This window comes from Poecilia reticulata, linkage group LG14 (assembly GCF_000633615.1).
Source record: "Poecilia reticulata strain Guanapo linkage group LG14, Guppy_female_1.0+MT, whole genome shotgun sequence".
NCBI classification, from domain to species: domain Eukaryota; kingdom Metazoa; phylum Chordata; class Actinopteri; order Cyprinodontiformes; family Poeciliidae; genus Poecilia; species Poecilia reticulata.
In genome coordinates, this window is record NC_024344.1 from 9454972 (window position 1) to 9481652 (window position 26681).

At 40.0% G+C, this 26681-nt stretch overlaps 2 protein-coding genes across 4 annotated transcripts in view; one reads left to right on the forward strand and one right to left on the reverse strand.

Annotated features, from left to right (window-relative positions):
- LOC103475744 (unconventional myosin-Ic-like) overlaps nt 1-19736 on the forward strand; it is a 21601-nt gene extending 1865 nt beyond the window's left edge. Inside the window, exons 2-33 of one of the 3 annotated variants that reach the window (XM_017308641.1) lie at nt 720-1161; nt 5483-5638; nt 5738-5853; nt 6753-6951; nt 7072-7152; nt 7282-7461; nt 7548-7646; nt 8301-8414; nt 8518-8589; nt 8670-8789; nt 8861-8943; nt 9517-9622; nt 9739-9819; nt 9891-9982; nt 10440-10534; nt 10642-10688; nt 10829-10909; nt 11054-11159; nt 11955-12072; nt 12149-12262; nt 12591-12667; nt 13270-13338; nt 13500-13584; nt 13674-13833; nt 13930-14013; nt 15183-15276; nt 15353-15408; nt 15482-15617; nt 16463-16533; nt 16608-16705; nt 16821-16920; nt 17056-19736. In XM_017308641.1, coding sequence (XP_017164130.1) covers nt 1144-1161; nt 5483-5638; nt 5738-5853; nt 6753-6951; nt 7072-7152; nt 7282-7461; nt 7548-7646; nt 8301-8414; nt 8518-8589; nt 8670-8789; nt 8861-8943; nt 9517-9622; nt 9739-9819; nt 9891-9982; nt 10440-10534; nt 10642-10688; nt 10829-10909; nt 11054-11159; nt 11955-12072; nt 12149-12262; nt 12591-12667; nt 13270-13338; nt 13500-13584; nt 13674-13833; nt 13930-14013; nt 15183-15276; nt 15353-15408; nt 15482-15617; nt 16463-16533; nt 16608-16705; nt 16821-16920; nt 17056-17082 — 3135 coding nt within the window. In that variant the 5' untranslated portion in view covers nt 720-1143 and the 3' untranslated portion in view covers nt 17083-19736. Of the gene's footprint in view, nt 1-449; nt 1162-2442; nt 4899-5482; nt 5639-5737; nt 5854-6752; nt 6952-7071; nt 7153-7281; nt 7462-7547; nt 7647-8300; nt 8415-8517; nt 8590-8669; nt 8790-8860; nt 8944-9516; nt 9623-9738; nt 9820-9890; nt 9983-10439; nt 10535-10641; nt 10689-10828; nt 10910-11053; nt 11160-11954; nt 12073-12148; nt 12263-12590; nt 12668-13269; nt 13339-13499; nt 13585-13673; nt 13834-13929; nt 14014-15182; nt 15277-15352; nt 15409-15481; nt 15618-16462; nt 16534-16607; nt 16706-16820; nt 16921-17055 lie in introns of those variants that run through there. The other 2 variants (XM_008427585.2, XM_008427587.2) reach the window with 2 other exon arrangements.
- LOC108166887 (uncharacterized) lies at nt 17265-22389 on the reverse strand. Its single transcript, XM_017308642.1, has 4 exons — nt 21405-22389; nt 20839-20940; nt 20372-20551; nt 17265-20226 (listed from the first exon to the last, which is right to left on the reverse strand). Exons 1-4 carry the CDS (start codon nt 21558-21560, stop codon nt 20041-20043), a joined length of 624 nt encoding a protein of 207 aa, XP_017164131.1. The 5' UTR covers nt 21561-22389; the 3' UTR covers nt 17265-20040.
- Nucleotides 22390-26681: the final 4292 nt, after the last annotated feature.

The following is a 26681-nucleotide window of genomic DNA, read 5'->3' on the forward strand; positions in this document are numbered from 1 at the left end:
GCTTGGCAGTACTGATAGGCAAAGTGTCTCTGTCTCTCCAGGTAGCATTACTCAGGTTCCTCAGCTCTGGATATTTGATGATGCCAGCAGGGGAAMGTGAGAGATGTGAGGAGAGAGTAAAAGCGAGAAGAAAGCTGAGAAACCAGAAGAGGGAGCTGTTCTCCCACACGGGGCAACTGGCCTTGATTGCACTCCCTAAAAAAAAAAAGTCCAAAGTGGAAAGAAGCATAATCACATAGGAATTTTATAACCCAAACACACGGCACAGACGCTAAATTCACATGTGCCAAAGATTTATGACCGTTSCCATGACTAATATCACATCTGCTGATTAATCTTTTTTTTAACTGGTGCAAGCTGATTTGTCAATAGGGGAAAGCCACAAGGAGATGGGCTGTCTTGCTCACGAAACATTTCCACAACTCCCAGTGGATGTGAATCTGTCTCAGCTTGCGGGAGAAAATAGGGAGGGGATCRAACCGAACGGGGAGGGAAGAAGAAGGAATGTAATGAGATCTCATCATATGATTTCTGTTTTTTTTTGTTTTTTTTTAAAGCTAAACTCTGATTACATCGTCGCAATTTGGGGGACGTTAGTAACTTTTTCCAGAACCTCTCAGCTCTCTCTGTTTCTCAAGCTCTTTTTAATTTTTTTTCCCCAGCAACCAACAGCATATTTTCCCTTGCCTCTTTTTTTTCCTCCCTTCTTCTCCCTGCAGCGTGACGTGTGAGTGGAGTTCCTGCCCTTGTCTCTGGCAGCAAAGCTTTGAGTGCAGGAGAAGAGAAGRAACTCGTGCAGCGGCGGTCACCGACTCTGACCTGCCACAGGCGAGATGGATCGGAGGTGTAAACAAGAAGGAGCCRAGAGCATTCTGGCCTGAGTGTGTGTGCTCTGTCCTCTCAGGAGGGGAGGGGGGGAGAGAAATCCGGACTACGAGGAGGGAGGAAGCCAAGAAGACCAGGAGAAAGTGGACAAGTTGTTGGGCTGTGTCGCTTGTGGGCAAAGGTGAATGAGAAGGAGCAGCTGAGGAGTCTGTTTGAGAGAGGAGGAGGAGGAGGAGGAGGAGGAGGAGGAGGAGGAGTGCTCCGCTGAGGGGAAACCACCGCTGTATTCCCCCCCCCACCCAGCGCTAACAGGACAGGATGAGGTACCAAAGCAGGGTAAGATCTACCTTCTGATGCTCTCTGTTGTGTTTGCAACACTCACTGCTGCATACAGGTTTGGATTCAGCTGTTTTTAGACTGTTTGGCACTCACACACTAAAGATCTGAACTACCACGGAGACGGCACAAAGGGAAAAAGCAAAGCGGACCAGTGACTCACTCCGGGACTCCTCTTTCCACCCTTGTGATTTGTGTACATGCTGAGGTTTTTGTTCGGGCTTTAACTCAAACCAGGGCTGGATAAACACGGGATTTCTCCACCAGTTTCAGCCTCCAGCACATTAGCGTTAGAGAGAACCAGCTGTGGTAGAAGACCAGCTCACTCCAGGACGCGGTGGAGGGGCAAGCCTTATAAGGAATGCAATCTGTATGTAGTTGGCCTCGCAGAGCTCAGTCGTGGAGCCTGGAGCCAAGTTCTCCTCCAAGCGCTCCTCGCTGGCTGTCACTCCAGCTGCACCTACAAACTTACAAATTCCACCAAAACCATCTCTGCTAGTCGGAGTCAGACCCTGCAGAGAGCATCGCCTACCAGAGCACGCCGTCTCTGCATGCCTCTGCCGGTTCTCTGACAATAAAATCAGTAGGGATTAAAGTGTTTTCTGTTTGCATCTMCGCCTCCGGTGTTCAGGTCTCCAGGGTACCTTAGCCAAAGAGACATAAAGACAATCCTCACTTCTTTTCATAGGTCATTTCAGTGTCCTTTCTTTTGTCAGGTGTTCCTGAGGACCAATCCTGAAAGTTTCATGAGTAACAAAAGTTTATGGAGTGTTGGTATTAGTTTGTTCTGCTGAGYCAAATCCTGACTGATGGTGACCCATTCCTACTACAACACTGACAACTGACAGGATTTTAGTGTTTTAGTTTGTCTGTTCACTTTTTGAGGATTGACAGCACATTCTGGGCCTGGGGCCTGCAGAGGCCAGAAGTCCTGGCCTCTACAGGACTTGATGACATGCTTAGGAGGCAGTGCACCCATTTTATTCAATTATTTCAAATCAGGGATGCATCTTGAAGTCGCACGATCGCGGCTCTTTATTGCTGAGTATTTTTGGTCTAGTTTCTAGTGCAAATATCTTAGGACATCTGAAATAAGACTAAACTACAACAGGGGGGAAAATGTCTTTATATAAGTGAAATAACCTGCCAATGTAACAAGTACTTTTTCATCAATACTAAGGAATTATTGACTTAAAACAAGCTCCTATATCTTGCTGAAAAGTTACTTCTGARTTAGTCTTGCCTATTTTCAAGTGTACTAAGATATTTGACTAGAAACCAGACCAAAAATACTTGGTAAGATTTCGTGTTTTTGCAGTGTTGAAGACTAGAGTGGAATGTCCCTGTTTTGATCYCTGAGCCAGTCGGTTCTAACTTTTTCCATGTTGCACAGCGCTCCGTCATGCTGGGAAAGATGTTACTCATCGTGAAACCTTTCCTGCACCATTTGGTGAAGTTGCTCTTAGAGGATGTTTTGTTACCATTCTTTATTCAAGGCAAAGTGAGTCCACCGACTTCCTCAGACAAGAGGCGACTGTTGAATGGTCTCAGGATGCTTCTCTGTTGGGATGGAACGGGACTCGTGGGAAGATTCAACCCTTTTTCCAGATGTCCCTGTCAACGTTTCTTCACTGGAGAAAGTGCCTCTACTTCTAGTCTTCTGCTGTCCAGTTTCATAATGTTGATGTTTTGCTTGGCCAGAACTGGGTCCTGTGCAGCACTTCTTAAAACCAGTCTAAAAGTGAATGCCTCACTTATACTTGCTTGATGACATTTTTAACAAGTTCTGCACTGTAAGTAATGAGAATAACGGAGTGAAGTCAACTTCCTTCTTAAGTCGACTTGAGAACGATTGTTGAAAAGATGCTAGCAGGTCATTTTGCGGCAGGGCCAAAATTAGAATTTGGCCCTGTAATTAACTTTGCAGGTAACTCCATTTCACCTGATTGCACTGCACAGCAACCTAAATTGCTACCATAAAAAACTTTTTGCCTTGTTAAAAACAAGATTTGCGTCAGTCTCTCAACGTTTGGCCATGACTGTAGCTCTGGATAAAGGCCTCTTATTGCTGGAAGTTGTTTGGGTCCAGTGATGCAATTCCTGGAACCGAGACAAAAAGTAAACTCATGACTTGAAATTAATAGGGCCTTGGAGGGAGTGTTTTGCTGTGTTTTGGAGTTGAATTAAAGCAAAGGGGATTTCGCTCCTCCAGCCTTACGCAGAACTGTCAGACGTTTTGTACACTGTATACATGCAGTCTGCCAAGTACGTACTGCAGAGGACTGCAAATGTCATGAGTCATCCCTCATTTTTTTATGCTGCATTTTGTAAAGAGCATAAAGGATAAATATTTAGAGCAGCATGACTTTAGACTTTCTGAGGTTCTTTTGATTTTTCTTCTTTCAACTTTGGCTGTTTTTATTTATTTATTTTTTATTTTTATTTTATGTWCAGTTCAGTACGTATATTGTTTGCTTCTTAAGCCAACCTAACTCTGACCCACATTGCTGGTGTGAACTTCACATACAGCCATTTTTGATTTGAATTTATTTGTTGTAGACTTTAAATTTTTTTAAATTTTTGAGTCAACAGTATTCATGCAAGTTCAGATTTCTACACACACACAAACATTTGGATATATTYGCAGAAATTAAATTKATTGACTTTCTTTGAGTTGCCATTTCTGAAGCTTAATGTAAACCTGCGTTTTCCGTTTCTCAGCTTTTTCATGTGTTTGCAGTCATGGCTCTGATCTAACATCAAACTACGTCCGAGTTTAAGCCATGAAGTGAAGTTGAAGAATTTATACATTTTCTTCATTCATTTAATATTACATTTAATTTCCATTTGAGATCTATAAAGTATTTTTTAGTTTTGAATTTAATTGGAGCTTTGTTAACTATGAATATGTTCACAGATGTTCCTGCATCTTTCCTTGAGTCTTTGTGTTCCCTGTTTGTTCCTCAACATTCTGACCTTTTGCTTTACATCTAAGGGTGACCATTTGGATCAAAGGATTACGATTTTTGTCTCTAAAAGATCAAATATTCTAAACTCAAGGGGGGTAAGCCTGTGTTTTTTCTACAAATTGGATMCTGTAGCTTTTAATGTGTGTCACTCCCCAGCAGCCTATCAGTACAGGAATTTGGAATTATCTGCATCGCCACGCGAACGTCACATTCTCACATGGGTATCACTGGAACCCCGACTGTGGTATTTGTRGAAAAGAAAATATGGTGTGTGATCTCAGAATTCCTTACATTCATCCTTTRGAAAAAATCTGACAGTGAACTGAATTTACTATCTGTAGGAAGGCCACCTGCAAGTGGTGGAACAATACTCCTGAGGTGAAACCTAGAGGAGGGGCTGGGGTGGAAGTGTTTGCTGACTTTCCTCTGCTCTTGGCTCTCTTCCACTGTTGTCCTCTTGTGTTTTTTTTTTTGTTTTTGTATGGACTTTCCTGCACCAAGGGTCCAGAGATAATGACCTCTTAGCAGCATTAACAGGCCAAATGAGACCCCTGAGAGACTCTTGCACACATGAAAAACAGAAGTCCTGTGGAAGTCTAGCCCCTTTGTTCCACTTTTTGCTTGTTTTTTTTTTCCTTTGTGAATGTGAAACAGAAGAACTTCTCTCATGACCAAGCCTTTTGGTACTAAACACTGTGTGCTCTTAGCTTGCTTGGGGTGTGGTGGAACAATTTCACCCTAAATTACGTCTCTGGATTACCATCACCGGTAAGTATCGACTGATATGAACGCCTCTTTGTATTTGTGCTTGCATTTAAGGGCTGGYGTGGTCACGGTCTTACTAAAAGGCCAAACTGAGAATATCGAGAATATCTCTGTGATGTTTGCCACCGTGGTGCAGTTGATATGTACACATTCTGTCAAAGCTGTGCTGATTAAATCCTGTCTGGGGACGCAGCGCTGTGTCTGCTGTACATACATCGTAATCTCAACTTCACAACAGAAGATTTTATCCTCTGCGTTTGTCATTAGGATTTTTCAAATGGCTCCACTGTTTAACAATGGGAAGGAGAGGTGAAACTTTTACTAATCTGTAAGCAAAACGTTATAAAAGTTTCACTAATCTAAAATTAYATAGCTATTGTGCCCCTGTATGATTTGATTTCTAAGTTTGAAAAGGTCATTCTTATTATTATATATTCTTATTCTGAGCACCAGATGTTGGTGTGGTCACAGTTGAGAAAATGTAGAATGACTCAGATAAAACCGGTGCTTCTGTGCCCTCTGCTGGTAAAATACAAAACTGCATTTGCTTTATTCAACCCCAATGAATAATGACCGCGTTTGTGCAGGAGGTGGATGAAGGGCGAGTGCGCCTGGTGATGGAGAGCGCCCTCACAGCCCGGGACAGGGTCGGAGTGCAGGACTTYGTCCTGCTGGAAAACTACAACAGCGAGGCCACCTTCATAGAGAACCTGCGGAGACGCTTCAGGGAAAACCTCATCTATGTACCWACAACCACTTCTCTTCAAATACTTTGCAATAAAAAAGAAGCATAAAAATCACTTTGTGATGTTTATGTTGACTATAATTTCTCTTCCCCTCAGACGTACATCGGCTCGGTGCTGGTGTCGGTGAACCCATACAAGGAGCTGGAGATTTACTCCAAGCAGCAGATGGAGCGCTACCGAGGTGTCAGCTTCTATGAAATATCTCCTCACATGTGAGTCGCTGCGTGTTCCTCTTTTGTTATTGAATGTTTTGTCTTGAGAATATCAGAAACTGAAAACTGCTCTCATTATTTCTGTCCCTCCGACTCTTGAAAAATCMAATGTATTCTTTTCTCTTTACAYCTTGTTATATTTTTAAGTATAATAACAATAATAAAAATGTAGTTATGAAAGATTAGGGCTGAACGATATTCAGGAAAAAAAWTTTCCACTCTTCTATCATCATGTTGTCCCAAAAATCAATACCTGTCGTTGGCATAAAAGATAGAGAAAGGCCGTGTTACTGATCAAATATAATAAAAAMATGCAGAGTTTGAATTTAGATTGTTTCCCCTTAATGCTGATCCAAGTTTTTAATAACAGTCAACTGTGTGATACCAAATTTCAGTGTAGTATCTCACTGAAATAGGCTAATTCTAGAAAAACAACACATTGCGCTCCATTGATATTTCATGGTATCATTGTTTTCAAACATCTTAACTCTTAGCAGACAGAGTTTCAGCTGCTCTCTGCAAAATCTCCACCAGCTTAGGTGGAGATTTTTTAGCTCTGTGGTTCGATCAGAGCCCACATGACGCATACAGAAGGAAAACTGAAGCTGTCTCTCTTTAAAAAAATTATTGTCATTGTTAGAAAAATAAATCATATTTGGTAGATCAAAAAAGTCACAGGAGAAAAATCAGCACCCTTGAGGCCTTTACTATCAAATCCGGCAAAAGTCAAATCAGATAGTTGACGAGTGTTAAATCTAATTTCCTATAATATAAAAAAAATATATTTTCAAGTCTTAAACTGACCATTAGAAGAAAAAAACCCTGCTGTTTTGAGTTATTTTTTTCTATCTCATTTTGTCACTAAAGCTTCTTTTGTGACATTTTGTATTTYCCTAAAGCTATGCCATATCAGACAACACATACCGGGCCATGCGAACAGAGAGGAGGGATCAGTGTATCCTCATCTCAGGTGAGAGTGGGGCAGGTAAGACGGAGGCCTCCAAGAAGATCCTCCTCTACTTCGCCGTCACCTGCCCCACTAACGACCACATGGTGACCCTCGGTGACCGTCTGCTGCAGTCCAACCCTGTCCTGGAGGTGCGCGGCGTTGTTTGGCGTCATACACTTCTTTTAAGTACTTTATGTCGATCAAATTATTTTAAGTTGTGCTTAGTGCAGACGCTTCAAATCCATTGTGTTGTATTTTTCTTTGTGCAGGCTTTCGGTAACGCCAAAACACTGAGGAATGACAACTCCAGCCGCTTTGGGAAATACATGGATATCCAGTTTGACTTCAAAGTAAATTATGTTTTTGTTTTTGTAGAACRGCAATTCATCTGGGATGGTTTTAAACCCTCAATTAAAATCAAACTCTTTCTTTCCGGTCTTAATGCTCTTTATGTGTTTTTTTTTTGTTTTTTTTTCTAGGGTGCAACAATGGGTGGTCACATCCTGAATTACCTGTTGGAGAAATCCCGGGTGGTGCACCAGAACCACGGGGAAAGAAATTTCCACATCTTCTATCAGCTCCTCGACGGAGGAGACGACGACCTGCTCAACACACTGAACCTGGAGAGGAACCCTCACAGCTACCGCTACCTGGTTAAAGTACTGCAGCTCACCAAACTACCTGCTGTCCAACAGAGGATCRTGCAGCTGCGTTGTCATTTGGGTTTTCAAATTGCTTTTTTTAGGGAAGCTGTGCAAGAGTCAGCTCCGTAAGTGACAAGAACAACTGGAGAGTTGTGAGGAAGGCCCTGGACGTGATCGGCTTCACCGCAGAGGAAGTCCAGGTGACAAACATGGCGCTGAAACTTGCTTTGCCTGGTCCAATATTATAAACGTTCATAAAGACTTCTTTATCTTCATGACAGATGTTATGTCATGTTTATGACAGTGTCATGTTGGTCTTATGCACACCCCTTCAAATAAAGTGTTATCAAAAGTTTTCCATCTAAGGAAGACCAGCCAGTTGCAWGGAGTTGTTGACTTTGCAGAAATGCAGCAATCCCTCATATTGAGCCAGCATGTGGCAACAGTGGAGAGGAACAACTTCCTTTTAACAGGAAGAAATCTCCAGCATAACCAGATTGAGTATRAGCATCTGAGAAATGACTGCTTTCTATGCAAAAGAAAAACAAGAAGAGGCATTTCTATGGGATAAACAAAAAGGACACAATGGTAGCATTGTGTCCTACCATTAGGACACAATGCTACTAATCCAACACTACTAATCTAAGTGTTGGATTAGTTAGAATCCAACACTTATTTCATTAGTGTTGGATGGATTCTAACTAAAGAGAGACAGGACAACTAAATTAAAATGAAAAAAGAAAATATTATTTCAGATTCAATATATTCAATATTTATAATTCCATGAACCTTTTAAACCAAACTGGTTGTTTCCAGTGTCTTGCTCAGCTGTTTGTCCCATCTGTTGGCCTCAGAAACTGCTGAACATCGTTGCCAGCGTTCTCCATCTGGGCAACACTCTCTTCGGGGAAGGGGAGGAAGGAGAAACTTATATCACCACTGAGACCCAGCTATCAAACGCTGCAAAGGTCAGAGCAGTCACTGTGGTATTTCTACATGCTAAATTATGCCAGGAAAACAAAMMAATAAAACAGCACAGCTGAGAGCACATGTGCCGTTGTTGTCCTGCAGCTGCTGGGTGTCGATGGCTCCGCCCTGAAGGAGGCCCTCACTCACAAGAAGCTCACAGCCAAAGGAGAGGAGGTTGTTGTCCTCTCAAGCACGATCCTTGTGGCTGCGGCTTGTTTACTGTGTGCTGATTGTCGTGTCTTTGTGGATCACAGATGATCAGCCCACTAAATTTTGAGCAGGCCGTCTCGGCCCGTGACGCACTGGCGAAGGCTGTGTACGGCCGGACCTTTAACTGGTTGGTGGAGAAGATCAACCAGTCGCTCGCGCTAAAGGTGCAGGAACAGTTGCAGAAACTCAGTCGCTGTACTGCAACGTGTGTTTAACACTGATGTGTGATTTGCAGGAGGAAATCTACCACAGCAGCAAAGACGCCTCGGTCATTGGGCTTCTGGATATCTATGGTTTTGAGGTCTTGCAGCACAACAGGTGCAACTAMCCCTTTCATGCATGAATTATGATCTTTTGTGTCAGGATTTTTTTTTCCAAAGTGTTTTTGATTTTCTTAAGGCATAAAAAAATGTAGTAAAAAAAAAAAAAAAARRWTTYYWRGRWTTTTTTCTAGGTGATCAGTTGTAATTTTCTCCAAATACAAAGTTGTTATTTGGAAAATACGTCAGTAATATTGTTTGTTAGGTGTTACTTGATGTCACAATATTTTTTTACCTGCAAGAGTCGTCTACAATAGAAGGAGGGACTGGGACTTTTTTGTCTGTCTGCCATATTGGATTTAACAAAAARGTTTCTTGCACTTGCAGTGGATGGCCAGTAGTTGATAGTGTATTTTATGATGCATTWGTCTCCACTTCAGTGGTCTGTGTGCATTTGTAACATAAAAATCAACTAAAAGACATAAAAAGACAACTTTCCACTGCAGTGAAAGGGCTAACCTTCATTTCTCCACTTTGTGTTGGACGCTTCTTAAAAGTCTTTTGTAAACAAATATCTGCTTCACATGTCTCTATAGTCATTCATATACTGTAATTCTAACTCCTCCATTAGTTTTGAGCAGTTCTGCATCAACTACTGCAATGAGAAGCTGCAGCAGCTCTTCATAGAGCTCACCCTCAGATCCGAGCAGGAGGAATATGAGACAGAAGGAATTGCTGTGAGTCAATTTTTCTTTCCCCCACCCCCACTCAGTCGTCAAAACAAACAACTTTGTCACGCTTGTTCGTAGTTGTGTGCACACAGCGACATAACATCGGTCTCCTTAAAACACAGTGGGAGACGGTGCAGTACTTTGACAACAAGATCATTTGTGACCTGATAGAGGAGAAGCACAAAGGCATCATCTCCATYCTGGTTTGTATGAGCTGCGTACTGTCTCTTCTTTCCATCTGCCGCTGGCTGGCTCTAAGGGAACTCTGTTTCAGGATGAGGAGTGCCTGAGACCGGGAGAGACTTGTGATATTTCCTTTTTGGAGAAGCTGGAGGACACAGTTGGCGGCCATCCCCATTTTATCACGTACGAACCATCGAAATCATAAGTACAGKTTCACATATGTGCCATAGCAAATTACTGCWYSRCCACACACAATAARCAAACTTATACCATCATTTCTGGACAATAGACTATTTTTCTYGTGAGAAATTACAGCGGCTGATTTCATGGCCTTTAAATACAGGACATCTTGAAAAAGGCTGMGTRTTAGACTTTGGAAACCCGTCCTGAAGCTAGTTTTGTTTTCCRTTTGAGGTCATTGTTCAAAATCCAAACTCTGTTGAGGTTTCACTCAGCATGACCCACATTGACCCMCTCAGATATAACATTTTTCTACTTAATCAGACTAAATGACTCCGCTACAAGATTGTTCAAGATTGCCAAAATTGTCTCCACTTCCCAAATGCCAGAGTAGTTGCAATGAGTTAAATCTGAAAGAGCGTTAAGTTATTCTGTCTTGATATCGCTGGATGTCTTTCAGACACAAGTTGGCGAACGGAAAAACTCGCAGGGTAATGAGCAGGGAGGAGTTCAGGCTGCTGCACTACGCAGGAGAGGTCAACTATAATGTCAACGGTAAAATAGATCTAACATCTGATGTTGTTTCATTCAAGTATTTCAYGAAAAGTCTTTAAAGAAGASTTAATTATTTAATAATAAACAGTTTTTCTTTTTTTCTTCAGGTTTTCTGGACAAGAACAACGACTTGCTGAACAGGAATCTAAAAGAGGTGATGRGAATGTAAAACGGCTTTGCAGCACCTTTCTAAAAATGATAGGGTTTTATTCATAGTTTCTGTGAAGAGGAAGGGRAGGGCGTGTCRTCCTGCGTTGTTGACTTGTGGTTTTGTGGCTTGGGTTTTTTGTCCAGGTCATGTGCCAGTCAGAAAACCAGATCCTAAGTCACTGCTTCCGCAGGGAGGAAGTGATCGACCAGAAACGTCCAGAGATGGTGTGAATGATTTTCTCACAGCCTTCCAGCTCTTATTTTACATYTCAGGCCGTTTTTTTTAATCAAACAGCACAGAAGTCTTCTGYTCTCAACAAASCTCCAACATTTTGCCACAGTTTATTGCTTTTGTCTTTCTTCTTTTAGGCTGCTTCCCAGTTTAAAAACAGCTTGATGAAGCTAATGGAGATCCTAATGTCCAAAGAGCCGTCCTACATTCGCTGTATCAAACCTAATGATGCCAAGCAGCCAGGTACATTCAGATTCCTCCTGAAAATCACTKGGACATTACTAGTTTCCAATAAAATAACACYTGARGCACATCGTATCTTAAAAATAGCAACAAAAGAAACGAGATATGGTGGAAACAGGTTATAGATATCGGTAGGGTGCCACATTTATTTTGACCCCTGGTCAARAGGAATAAAATGTAATCTCACAAAAATAGAAAAATCCAACCTTTGATTTGTTAAGTAATTTTAACCACGCCACATCAGACAACCTCTGTTTTAATTCATGCTTTTGGTAYGAGCTGGTTGACTCCCACTGGCCCTGCCTCACTGAGCATCACTAATCCAGTTTAAAGTTGCCATGGTAACTTGCCATACAAAAGTTGGACACAAATCTGACACAGTGTAGCGTAAGCGTCAGTTTTCTTATATATAAGTCATCCAAATGAGTTCTGATTGCTGAAAGGAAACTTCTCTTTACTGATAAGCACGAATGAAGCWGGACCCCGGATGGAGTCTGAATCTTACGAGACAGGTCACAAATAAGACACCCAAATAAATGTGCTCAGTCAGAAAAAAACTGTGATCATTAGTTTTTACAGTACAGTGTATGTCTTCTTTAATAAAGAACGATTGCTTTCTTGAAAGCTTGSAGACGCGGTGGATCTGAAAACCAGGTCCATCGCTGAAAGAAAAAAGATTAGGTCATGCTTAATTTGAAGAATTGGTGTAAATCATTATGTTCCTCATTAACTGTATTGGTAATGTGTTTTAAATGACATAGTAGATGTAATATGAAAATGCTGTCCCCCTTGCAGGACGTTTTGATGAAGTTCTGGTGAGACACCAGGTGAAATACTTGGGTCTGATGGAGAACCTGAGAGTCCGGCGCGCTGGCTTCGCCTATCGCCGTCGCTTTGAGGCGTTCCTGCAGAGGTGGCCCACACTTCTTCTCCATCTCTGAAAGTCTGTTCATCTGATAAATTTTAAATTACATTTAAATGCGCCTTAGGTACAAGCCCCTGTGTCCCGAGACGTGGCCCAACTGGAACGGAAAACTGGCTGATGGGGTTTCTGCTTTGGTGAACCACCTGGGCTACAAACCAGAAGAGTACAAGCTGGGCAGGTAAACAGAGGACAAAGAGTTTTTGAAAACAGATCTAAAAGGCAACGCTCATTACCACACGTTTAATCTGTAGTCAATCAGATCGTTTTAAATTCTGCTGCAGTGCCAGAGATCGAATGGAATGGTGTTAAACCACAATGTGGTCCAGAAACATTTATCAACATCTAATTCATCATAAAGTCAATGAATCCTTTCGACAAGTACAGGAAATGTAGATTGAGCGATTTCAGATGTGACACAGCTGTAAATGTGAGTCGAGGTTGTGAGTGTAGTTGATTTCCATGGAGCAGAGTGTCACTSTTCTGTTTGGTATCTTTTTSTCCTGTAGGTCAAAGATCTTCATCCGTTTCCCAAAAACTCTCTTCGCCACGGAGGATGCCCTCGAGGCAAAAAAGCCAGAGATCGGTAAGAGACTAYAAACATCTTAGGTTAACATGACACACATAGAACTTTGTAAGGTGCAGTTTGATTAGAGGACCAGAAAGGTCACAGTTGTAAAAACTTTGCCTGACAGCTGCACCAATCTGAGTTTTGTGATTTTGATCTAATCATATWTTTTTATATAGCTTTGACCTGCTGATGCTTATTTTAGGTAATTCTGATTTCTTTTTAAGATCTGCACTGTTTTTATTTGATATGGGCTCAAATTCCAGTAATGCGTGCCCATAGATCTGAACATAAAACATTTCACTGCTACTAAAAATTCATCATTTTTGAATCCTCTTACCTAAGTAACAGCATCCACACCGAACAGTGTCCTCTGATTACACTGGCAGGTTCACGGTTTGAAAAATGTGCAGATGTGTGAGTTTCCAGCCAGCCAATCATCAGTCAGGACATTGCAAACTGATTCCTCTGTCCATATTTATTTAATTCACAATAAACCGGTCTCATTAAGCAACGTGATGAACTTTAAGGCGAACTCCATGGTGAATCAGGAACTCTGGACCACCTTCATACATTTCATATCCAAAATGTGTTTTTTTTTCTGTTCTGTTTTGCTCCAGCTGTGACGCTGCAGAAGTCTTGGAGAGGCTACAGGGAAAGAGCCAATTATCAGCGCATCAGACATGCAGGTCCCCACAAACGTCCTCCCTGGGSTTAACAACTTCTTAGTGTTGTGTCTCTCAGCTGGAAGCTACATTTAACTTTTCTCCTATGAGGACGTAAGCTGAGTTTTTGATTTAATGCGTTATCTTCAGCAAAGACTAATGTGCGCGCGTGTGTGTTTGCATAGTGATCGTGATCCAGTCTGGGTGGCGAGGGATGAAAGCACGCAGGAGAGCTAAAAGGCGCCGTGAGGCAGCTCAGTTGATACGCAGGTGAAGGACTAATGCGTTGGTTTGGATTATTTTTGCAGTTTTCCTTTTTCTGTCCACAGCAGTTTCTAAAATAATTTCCTTCATTTCAGGTTCATAAAGGGCTTCATCTGCCGTCACGAGGAGTACTGTGACGACAATGATTACTTCCTGGATCATGTGCGCTGCTACTTCCTGAAACATCTGAAGAAAACTCTCCCCCGGAGCGTTTTGGACAAGAGCTGGCCGACACCTCCTGCCCTGCTTGTCGAGGTAAGAGCAATACAAACATTATGTCCGTCAGCTGGCTAAAGCCACTACACCCACATAAAATACAACCGTCTCCTCATACTGTTTTATTCCCGGCAGGCCTCTGAGCATCTCCAAATGCTTCACATGCGGAACATGGTCATCAAGTACTGCAGGAGAGTTCAGCCTGAATGGAAGAAGCAGGTGTGCATGTTGCAGCAAATCCAGCAATTATTGGTACCTCTGGTAAAGATGATTAAAGAGAATAAATAGATTCATTTTTTATTTGGGGGTGGGCAAAAATCCAACTTTTCATTGGAGTTCATTTGTTCACTGGGAGGTAAAATCTGATMATTCCTACAAAATAGAATTTTTGTAAATATTAACATGCTTCTTAAAATAATACATTTCTTTGATTTTACTCTTTATGGGTAAATGTTTGAGTAAAATGAACATTGTTCTTTTATTCTATGAACTACTGACAGTATGCCTCTGAAATTCCAAGCAACAATGTTGTATCTATTTGGAGACGATATCGAAAAAGACGCAGTGCTTTCAGACCTCAAATAATGCAAAGAAAACAAATTCATATTCATTTAGAAACAACAATGCTAATGTTTTAACTTAGGAGAAGTTCAGAAATCAATATTTGGTGGAATAAGCAGGATTTTCTCGATGGAGTGGTGTCGTAACTTTTTTCAGAGCTGTGTAGTCCAACTAATAATTAAAAAGTTAAATAATGACAGAACTGTGTCAAACAAGACTGAAGGAGGATGCAAGTTGATCTTACTGCCACAAACATTAGGTAGTTAAAAAATATCTCCAAAGCTCATTGTTAGAAAACTGCAGCAAAGAGTCGTCTTGGGATAACCAAGACTCAACTATCATCAGCCAATATCCAGATGTCATTCTGTTGTTTCAGACAAACACAAACAACAGAAAACATTTTCTTTCATACCATATAAGTTACCAGTAGGATGTTGACTGGAACAGTGTGCTTTGGTTAGCTGGCTCTAACAAATAGTCTGATATTTATAATGAAAATGATGTAATTTGTGATGTGGGTCTGCTGCTCTCCCAAAGGCCCAGAGAGCAGGAGATTTCAAATAAATCTCCATAAAACTGAAAAACTGGATATTTATTCAAAACATGGCAAATAAATACAGAGATGTGTCAGCTGACATAATTAACAACCTCCTTCTGTGACCAACCCTCTTTTGTAAAATCCCTGTAGAGTGAGTTGAAGAGAGGAGAGTGTGAAAGAGAATCTGGATGTTTGACACATCTTTACCAGGAACATCTTTGTCCTCGCGCTTTCAGTGTAAATTAACCTCAGAGTATTTTACTTTGCTTGACTTCTGTGTTTCTTTCAGATGATGCAGAAGGTTGTAGCCAGTGAGATCTTCAAGGATCAGAAGGGCAGCTATCCTCACAGTGTTGGGAGGCTGTTTTTGGACACCAGGCTCGGTAAACCTTCACATATCCCACGTTTAACTCCGTATCACGAGCAGAGWTGTCACCGACTCTTTCCGTTGCTTCGCAGAGCGAGAGCAAGTCAGCCTAAAAGTCCTCCAGACTCTCGGGAGTGAAAAAGTGCAGGTGGGATTAAACATGACGAAGAACGACAAACAAACGCTCCCTGGCCGTAACATGTATCCCTTGTTTTTCTCAGTATGGAGTCGCCGTCATAAAGTACGACAGGAGGGGCTTCAAGCCCCGCCCCCGTCAGTTGCTCCTCACCAACTCCTTCGCAGTGCTGGTGGACCGGACCAAGATCAAGCAGAGGTTGGACTACGCCGCTCTGAGAGGTGAAAACCAGCTGCAGAGGTTGACCTCTCACATCTTGGTTTTTTCTTAACCTCCGACAAATGTTTCTGAGTTTCTGGAACTATCCTTTCATGTTTGTTAAGGTGGCATAGAAAGAGACCTATTATGGTACCTTGTGCAGGTTGGCATAGGTCCACTGGCTGTGCAAAACATGCTCATTACATTTTCTGCACAAAATCATTCGCAGGTAGTGAGATCTTAGAATAAGAAGGAGCTTGCTTTAGGACCTCTTGCCACTCAGCATTTACTCTTGCATATGAAAATGGCTGCAAACTAAGGAGTAATTATAAAACACCATTGGCATTTGACAAACTGTAATGTTTAGTGCTTGCTTCACAATTGGTGACTGTATGATRTAAAGCACTTTTAACTGCCTTGTTGCTGAAATGTGATACACAGTTAAACTGGAATTGATTTGAATTGAACCGCACATCTTTGAAAAGCATTAGTAAAGCGTCCTGCGCAACAAAAAAAACAACATTTAGTTTCCGAATGGTAAGTAAACAACTACCAGCTAAGCAAACGTCCTTGAGCTCAGCTTGTGTTTCTTTGTAACGGTGCAGTGCTGATTAATTGTGATTTGACAAATGGGAGGTTTTTGCTTATTTTCCAGTCAACAAAAAATATGAACTTATAGCCCCAAAATTTGTTCTGCTTTTTTTTTWAAAAAGCGCTTGGAATGTTTTTAGAATCAGCTCAGACACAAATGGAAGCATAAAAATGTGCAAAATATGAGTTTTGCAACCTTTAGAGTTAAAGGAATCAAAAATCAAACAATTTTGTTTTACAGTCAATCGAGTTTAATGTTGGTTTTCCTTCTAATCAGGGATCTCTGTGAGCTCTCTCTGCGACGGGATGGTTGTTCTCCACATGCCGTGGGAGGATAACAAGCAGAAGGTACAGCAGGATGTGCTGCTTGTCTATGTGAACCAAAAACGCAGCTAGTTTAATCCCAGCTGTGCCTCCCTCAGGGCGACGCTGTGCTGCACTGCAGCCATGTGATCGAACTGGTGACCAAACTGGCCATGATGGCCAGCAAGACCAACTACGTCAACATCAACCCCGGCTGGTCAGAAACTTATTTATTTTTTTTACTGCTCTGGTCTTTTGGAGTGATGAATTTTGCAAACTGAACTCTCGATCTCGTTCTGTCCTGGTTGCGCTACATGGGGCGTGGAACGCAGCATTCGGTTTGGCGTGTCCAGAACCAAGGAGGGGATAATAGACTTCGTCAGGGGTTCAGAGTTGAAGGTGTCCAAAGGCAAAAGAGGACATCTGCTAGTGGTGAGTCAGCGACTGTTCTCCGGTCATGCAGAGATACTGCGTGAGAGGGAGTCTCTGTTTTTGTATGAAAAAAAACCAACAAAAAAAACCCCTTCCATCCAGCTGACTATGTTGAAACTGTGTTTTCCTCTTCAGACCGCCCCTCAGATCAGCACCACATGAAGATCCAGAAATCAGCAGGAAGATAGTCAGGATGGATGATGCTGAAGTCGGCATCAGATTTGAAGCTTCGTATTTTGGCACTTAAGGGCTCTTTCACTGCTTTCAGATAATCTGCACTGTTTTAAATCAGCTCTAGCTCAACATCGACGACACTTTAGCTGCTGCAGCATTGTTTACTTATCATGCCATGAACAGGTGGATCTCAGTAAATTAGAAGATAAAAAAAAAAAAAGTTGATTCAACTCTTCAGTTCAACAAGACTGACCACACACAACGACGCATTCTTATTCATTAGGTTAATTTGAATAATTTTTGCTTTTATGAAAACCTAAAGTTCGGTTTCTCAGAAAATTGTACTATTAATTACAAAAAGGGATTTTTAATACAGAAATGTTATAGCCCACGCAGTCATGTGGATGACTGCTGACTTGGCAGAGGTCCAGCAAACCATATTTAAAAACCCCCAGGCTCAGCCACAAAATGTCATTCCTGAACAATCTTGATATTTGCAAAGGACGGTTTCCACTCAGTGGAAGGTTAAGTGGAGGAAAAAAGTGACATGGAAAAAATTGAGAAGATTGTGGGACAAAACTCAGGCAAGAGTTTTGGATTTAAAAAAGTGTAAACGGAGATTTGAGTTACTGATTCAAGAACCACTAAACAGAAATATCCAGGACATKAACTAAAATTGTCCTATTACTGATGTTGAGTCTCTCCTTTTCCAGAGACRTTAGAAGAAATATGTTTCATGGGTGGAAAAGAATAAATATTGAACAGATTTCAACAGTTTATGATCTGTGAAACATTTTTTTTTCTGTTTTTGAAAAGGAGAAATAAGAATTACGGTACTCTGTTTTTGATATTTAGACAACCTTAGGTGAAAGGTGGTCTAAATTTTAAAGTGTTCAGAAATATGATTTATAAAAACATCTGAACACAAATTGTTTTAAAGAGTCTGAATCAGAGCAGAATAATTTAGTACAGATTAAACTTCTCTAAATGACAGTTTTCAAGAAGAACTCMATATAAGATGGTCTAAGTGCCAACAGAACAAGGTTACACAAATAATTGTAAACAATTTGTAGAACAATTTGACAAGTGTTTCAGAATTGAAAGAATAAATGTTTCACAAATCACAAATTATTTTTCTGATCGCCTGAAATTGGTCTAGAATAATCAGGTCTGAACTGAGACCCTAAGTCTGAGCTGCAGCTTCAAGGATCCAAATACGGGGAAAACACAGAGGCAGAAGTGAAGCGAAAAGAAAACCAGCAAAAAGCAATGAAAACCAGTGAGTTCACATAYTGGGGGAGCAGTGGAGTGTATGAGTGGTAGTCAAAGAGTAAGGAACGGCTRTGGAAGAGATCAAACAGGCAAACTGAAGGAAGAAGAAGAAGAATGACACAAAATGAGATTAAACTGAGACCCAAAGRAAGTACAAACCCCTGACCAGACAGAAATACAAGAGAAATAAATCCAAATGCACAAAGAACACAAGAATTTACAAAGAAATTAAACACAATATGTCAAATTGATAGTAACAATAACATATKGCAAGACCTTTTTCTAACAGTAACAAACCCAGAGGTAATTAGAGATGTACACAAAGAAAATCAAAATTAGTCATGGGGTAGTACGAGATTTTCACAATGAGTAAAAAATATCACGTCATATTAAAAGTAAAATGTGTGATATCGTATAATTGCTTTTATACGGAAGCAACAATTATTTGTGCTGTTGCTAAATTAACATTAAAGGTTGTTTTTTCTTATTTTAATAATGTTATGTGCACCATTTATTTAATGTAATTTTTATTTTAATACTTAAAAATATATGAAAAACATTGTTGACTTGTAACAGAAATGCTCCTTATCACACTCGCKCTAAAATATTTTCTCTCACCTTAATAAAAGTGACGCAATGCATCCTCACTGCTGTTTTTGAAATTAGTTTTCACAATATATAGCATTTATCTGTGTCTTTAAAAACCAGAATTACTTTCAAGCAGCCAAATTTGCCTTTTCTTGTAATCAAGAAAGACGTGTGGGAGGGAAGGGTTAACACTTCAAAGCGCTAAATAAAACTCTGATAAGTTTCTCTCATTAAAAGTACCTCCAAACATATGTGCAGTTTGAAACGCTTTAAAATCTATATCTTGGTAGCGATAACTTGCCAATGCTTTGTTGCATCAATAAATAATTAAGATTAACTCTTTTTTTTCTGTATACACAAATACAAGTGTCTCAAATCAGAGCCTTATGTGTAACAATTTAACCAAGTTTTGACCGTTTTAATTGTTTTTAGATCTTGAACTTGAGCTGAGCAACTTTCGTCTGGATTTTTTAAAAGCAGTGAAATGACCCTTTACTCAAACGTCAGGTCAGACGCTATAACCAAGACTGAAGGACTTTGACTCCAAACATTTCACAGCTGTTGGTTTGGAGCTGTCTGAAAATATGAAACATGACTTCTTTTATACCTTGACTTACAGCAACTACTATTAACTATTTAAATGTTAGAAACATGAAGTCTTCACTGTTTTTCTCAGCTCATTTATTGAAACTCTTCAGCAACACTGTTCAGTACAAAATACTCTCTGTAAAACACTATTTCTCTGCTCATGACATGTTCAAATAAACCACTTTAAAAATAAATAGCACATTAATAAATATAATAATAAATAGCAAATACTTCTTTGGAAAGTCCTGAAGATTGAGGCGGTGGTGGAAAAACAGGATGTTGGGACGTTTGTTGGAGACATGTGTCTAACGTCCAATTAGAGGAAAGATAGAAACTTTGGGAAATACCCCCAAAATGCCCTGGGATATTCAGAAGTACATCATTGAAAAAAAAGTAATCCAATGTTCAGATTAATGTTATACAGCTGTTAATCCCATAGCTGGTGGGCTGGTGGTTCAGTTTTTGTCCTAAGTCTTCTGTCTAAGCAGTCTTTTTGTGTCACAAGTGTGTCTTGGAGGCCAGCAGAAGAAAGTCCCTTGCTAGTTTGGTGAGGTAAAGGTCTAGGTCCCTGAGAATGATGTAACCCTCCACTCTGCTTTCCCACATGGTTCTGGAGCTCCTCTGTCGGTTCTGGAGCGTTGCAGCAGGTGTCGGTCTGACCCAGGAACTCCTTACGGCTCTCATCTGGAGGAAGAAAGCAAAACAAAGTTCATCAGACCAGCTGCAGTGTCACTTCCTTTAAAAACTCACGTGGACTTTAACAGAGAGCGAGACCAAACAAGAAACAAAACGACACACACGGGCGTATGGCAGTAGGACATGTGGGTACCTGACTGCTGACTTGGCTCATCAGGTCCCGTAAGTCCAGCTGAATGTGTTTGACGCTCTGAAGCAAACTGGCTGCCGTCCTTTGCATGTTCTGCTCCTTCTCCAGCTGCTTCCTCTTCCTCTCCAGCATGCTCCAGTAGGACTGGATGTCCCTGAACGCTCCGTCTAGACGGTCCCAGTCCTGATCGAGCAACAGGAGACAAACACAGGTCCGTTGCATAACGAGAGTCTTGCACAAACCCGCCCGAACAAATGCTTGCAGCTCTGAAAGGGGAATTCCTCTCAAATTTTCTTAAATTTTATGGCCTGCAAGACGAGGCTTTCAGATTATGTCACCAGGCTTTTTTTCTTTTTAGAATTTTAGGGGGAAAAAGACTTAGAAATTCTCAGAAGTTGTCACAATTTACAGTGTGACAGTCGGTGAGTGATTTATTTTTGTTTTCCATGAATTTGTTCTGTGACTCTTACCGACAGCTGAAGCCAGTTGTTGAAGTCTGTGGAAAGCGAAGGCAGATCTCTCAAGCTGTGGCTTCGGTCCTCGAAATGTACGTTTCCCATCTGCTGCTCCTTCTTTGAAAATAAAAGTTTTTTCGTCAGGTATAAAGCAAAAGAAATTTTTTTTAAAAAACATATGTGAACAGACATTTAGATGAGCTGTGATGGGCAGTTCTAGACTTTTGACTGGGTCAGAACTGGTTCCTATGGCTCCTGAACTGAATAAATAGTACTAAATAAATTTCTTATGACTATATGCATTGGCACAGAAACTGTAACTAGTTGGTTCCTTGGATCAATTTTGACTTTCACAATGTAAAAGATGAACGTAAAATTAAGTTGTTGCACTTTTAGTTGCAACCGTATTGCTATAGGATCACAGTTTTCATCTGCTAGATCTCTTAATATACAATATTTAATAATAAAATATTGTCCAGCTTTTATTTCCCTTTGTTTTATTGTTTTGTTCTGACCCCACCCTGACCCCCTGGCCAATTAGCTCCAGAACCGCCACTGTGGGAGGGATTCAATTAACTTACATATTTCTTCAGAAGGTTCTGCACCCTGGTTCGCGTGGATCTTGTGAGACGAAATGAGTTCTTGTATTTATTTTTCTGGACAAATGGCGATGTAGGAGCAGATTCCACGCAGCTCATTATGCACCAAAGAAGGAAAACGGCGCGCCAACTGGGCATCTGGAACAGACACAGGAGTTAATGAGCTGCAAGCTAAAATCCCGTTTGAGAGATTACATTTTCTTAAAAAAGATGGTCAAAGTTGGACAACACTGAACCAAATCATGCAGCTGAATTTGAGCCACCGCTGCCAAATTTAGAAAATAAAACAGATGTTACTTTGCACATTTACGGGAGTTTTCAAATATTTCTGAAAGAAATTCCACACCACAACTTTAGCCTTTCCCCAGACATCTGCTTACCAAGTATAAACTTCATTTCTTTTGCAATTCAATACCGCTGTTTCTGGCACACATAAAACAGAAGTGTCTCAATTCCTCTAAACACTTTCAATGTGGAAGGAAGCATTTCGGCCTTCTTTTAGCGCTGCTTCTAAGCATGCTTCTGCAAGGCAGCCTGCAGGCAGTAGACCCCACAAAGGAAGGATGATATGATTCATCAAAAAAAAGATGAAGTCAGATTGCAAAATGTAACGTTTCTATTTCTGTCCTGCAGTTCCGCTGAACTTTGCTGTTGAGAAGGAAAAGGAGCCAGTTTTCCCATTTATGCTGATTATTTAATGTAATTGCATCATGTGTTGAGACGAAATGACTCAGTGTATCTGTCACACAGTGCATGGTGAAGCCTTCCGTTTCTCTGCGGCGTATCAGTAATTGATTAACAGTTTATAGTTGATAAGAGTAGTTCATTGAAGATCAAGTAAACAAACAACAGCAATCAGTGGCTTACAAAGACAATAAGTATACATATATAATATCTGGGTCAGGCACTCAGAACCTCTAACATAAACAAGCACAACATTTGCATTAAATTGTTAATACACAGACATTATACATATATAATGTATATGTATAATGTATATGTATATGTATTATATATATATATATATAATTAAATATATAATTGAACAATTATTTAATTATAATTGTTCAATTTGGCTTACCTTCAGGGTGATGTGAGCAACAATCTAATGATTTAGTAAACTCACCAAAGCTGCTGTTTATATTCTTTTACTGGTACTTTCAGTTTCTGTCTGCCTCCGCCCCCTCTGTCTCTCTCTCTCGCTCTGCCTTTCTCACTGTCTTTCTGTCTTGAAGAGTTTCACCTTCTTGTGGTCAGTGAAGTGTTTCTTAACGAAACACACAAACGAGACCAAGTGCAGGAAACCACCTCATTGCCATGACACAAAATTGCCAGATTTTTTTTTTTTTTTTTGACTTTACAGAAACATTTAGATTTACGGCATTGTGTACCCCAACAGTGAGATTAAACCAAGGAATTATTATTTTGTGTAAAACTTGAACTCCTAAATTCTGAAACTTCTGCCTTTTTTTGTCAGTTTTTTATTTTGTTTGTTTGTTTTCTTTTTTTTTTCTTTCTTTCTTTTTGTCAAGAGGATAGCTACGTTCAGCCTTCACTGTGCATTTTGGGGAAATCTTTCAGGACTCTGAGTAAACATGAATTACTTAGTTTCAATGACTCTCACAAGTGTAGAAAATTACTCTAGAAAAGACCGTGTCATCATGATTATTTGGTCACTCTCATTCCTGGAAACAGTAAATATTTTCCAACAGCTGGAATTGATGAGAGAGAAAAAACATGGCTTTCTATTATTATTATTATTATTATTATTATTATTATTATTATTATTATTATTATTATTATTATTATTATTATTATTATTGTTGTTGTTGTTGTTGTTAGTAGTAGGAGTATTATCACTGTCTGAACCTAACTTCTCCTTTTTAGGTCAATTAGACTTACCAAACCTATTTCTATTTTCTAAATAACAATAATTAGAGAAAGAATATGTCATTTTTATTAATTAATGTCTTCAAAGTGAGAAGTTTACATTCAGAATAATTTCTATCTCTTTAAACAACGGGGGAAAGAGCTGATGATGATGTCATGACTTTGTAAACCTCTGTGAGATTAACATGGCGCATCCGTCACCTGCGGATGTATTTCAGGAAAATACCTAGAACACACTGCTTTCATTTTTAGAAAGTCCAAAGAAATCAGTTAGCCAAGACACTGGGACAGAGATGTGGAGCTGCACAAGTCTGGTTCATCTTTGGGAACAAGGATAAACCAGTATGAAATTACTTCAGTGCAGTTAAAAAAAAAATGTTTTAAAGATTTTTACCAGATTTTTAATTGCATATTAATTGTAATCACTTTAAATTTATATTATTTATGTACAGAGTGCAAGAATCTAATTAAAAAAGATTATATCTATCTTTAACTCATGGTTGCTTCCCCTATAGTGGAAATGGTTTTTCAACTGGACTTGTGTATGACTAAAAACAATTGTGAATATTGTCAAAAAATTAAAACGCAGCCACAGCTCTCACAAAAATAGCTACAATCATGCAATTGTGAATAAAATAATACAAAAGTTGTAAAATAATAAAAATTCTCCAAATACCCTGTTGTCATATTTGACTGACATTTATATTTTTTTCATTTCTTCATTTACATTGACTTATTTGTACCAGTTTTCCAGAGAAAGCTGAAATGAGATCTCTCCTTCCTGTCAGTGTAAGACCAGAGGCCTAACAAACCTGTTTTCATTAAATTGAGTTTGAAAAGTCTTCATAAAATCTCATCATAAGAATTTCCACTTAACGGATATTCATATGTATGTGGAAAAAATCTCAACTTCCCTCAAAAACTCAGTTTATTTCACCTCTTAAACATGAAAAAAAATCTTCCTCTCCAGCATGCTCCAGTAGGACTGACACACTTCTCCATCGCTTTATCACGAGAAGGTTTCAACATCATTTTCAGCATGACACATCAGGAATTCACCCAAGCTAAGCAAGCTTGTCTGAAGACTTTCTTGATACTGGCCAGTGTTGATTTTCAGGTTGCTCAAATTATGTGAAATTCCAAGTTTAGTTGTTGACAAAACTTTATGTGTTTTTTGTTCTTTTGTAGGAACCAAAATTTCCTTGATTCTAAAATCAGTTCATTTTAAGTAGTCAAAAATATCCTGGGCTGGAAACATCAGAGATAAACCTGGAAGACTTGTTATCAGACGTTTGCCCAGCACTACATTCTAAAAACTGCTTTAGTTAAATTGGCTAATTGCCATCTTCCATAATCCAAGAACACACATTTTCAGTCTGAAAGCAGGATTTCATGTCTTTTGTTCTCACAACTTTTAATACTTTTACTTAAATTTTTATTGTTCGGACTCTCCTCTCTTTTCTGCTTGCTTCTGGAACAAAATGCACCGTTGCCTGGCAACCTCTCAGCCAATGGAATGAAAGTGTTGTACTGGGTGCGTTTGTTTCCTTTTAGCGGGTGTGCCTGTGTAACTACAATCGATTGTAGCAACCTGCGCCACCCACTGGATGTAGGGAGAAACAACGGCCTCAGCTTTCTGCTCCATGTTACACTAAACGTCCGCTAGCAGTGTGCTATTTGTCGCTAACAGCCTTCTAATATTAGGCAGGAGTTTGTTCACCCGACCAACTTCAAAACCAACCAAAAGCAGAAAAATTTTCCTAGAGTGTTTTGGATGTGACAGTTAAGGGGTTAAGCACCATAATTTAATGATGTTATCGTTTCTTTTTAAAATTAGCTCACTTCTGTCCCGCCAGCATACACCCAGCATTTGGATTAATAATCCAGCTGTTTCTGTGATCGTTAAAACCAAGTCTTCCTGAGGGGAAGTCCCGTTTTTTTCTTTAAAAAAAAGAAAGAAGATAAAGATAGTATAACCTCTTATGTCTATTTAAAGTAAAGCATTGCTCAGCTTTACAGTGATAGTCTGAGAGTGTGAATCAGTAGACTTCCAGTGACTTATTTACTGTCGAAACCACAGTAAAGCTCACTTCCGCCAGTACAGAAATGAGCTAAACATTAAGCAAGCTAACAACCCACATGGCTAAACTCTCATTTTTGTTCTATATGAATATTAGAGACAAAGCTACACTTAAAAAATGTTGGCTTCTTCAAGTATAAGTAGTTTTAATCAATTGTGACTCCTTGGTTGAGTTACATAAGACCGCCATTTTGAACAGCCTGAGCAGCCCCATAGACTAGGGCAGGGGTGTCCAAAGTCGGTCCTCGAGGGCCGGCATCCTGCACGTTTTAGTTCTCTCCCTGGTGGTAGTAACAACCTTTTCAGCTTGTCAATGTTCCTCATATGGCTTCAAACGAGCCATCATTTGATCCAGGTGCATTAAACCAGGGAGAAAACTAAAATATGCAGGATGCTGGCCCTCGAGGACCGACTTTGGGCACCCCTGGACTAGGGCGACTCTTTTCCCTGGACATGTCCACTTTCCACAGTCTGTGAAGGGACTTCATCAGTTTATGACAATGCCCAGGTTTTCATTGTTTTTCAACAGACATGTTGAAATTGACTAGTGCAATGAATATTTGACATCCTCTTGGAGCAACTGAGTAGTGGGTGGATGATTATGTTCTTAAATAATTTTATTTGGATAATCTTTCTCCCCAACTGTCCAGTTTTACGCTCAAAGCCGTTTCATTCCTGCATTCCATTTAGCTTTAAGTTGGATGTTTGAGAGATATTATTTTCTTGATTCCCTACAGTCAGGAATGGCTTTTCATGCTAAGTGTTGTCACATAGAAAGCAGTAAAAGACTCTGTAAACCCATTCCAGAACCTACTCTTTAATAGCTTCCAGATCATGTAACCGGAAGAGTTCAAATTAATGCTCAGTTGTGTTACTATGGTGGACTAATGAGAGTCACCAATTTCTATTCATTTTAATTCATTTCCTTCTTTATGTTCAAATTTGATGGAGAAATAACTGATCATATATTTGCTATAGCTTTCAATATCACTAAAAAATTGAATGTCATGAAGGAAAGTATTAAAATAAAATCCATAATTCATGCCGTCCAGCACAACAAATGGCTGAGAGTGCATCTTTCACATCGCTGACATATGTGTTTCTTTGTATGAAGGTGTCAAAGATCCTGGAAGTCACATGGACACAAAAAGGCTGTGCAAAGAGAGTTCATTTAATCCCTCCACTTTTGACACTGTGTAAAAGTAACAACACAGCCTTCATTGTATCTCTGCTTTAGTTAAACAACACATAACCCTGTGCTGCATCACTATAAATGTCACATGACTGAA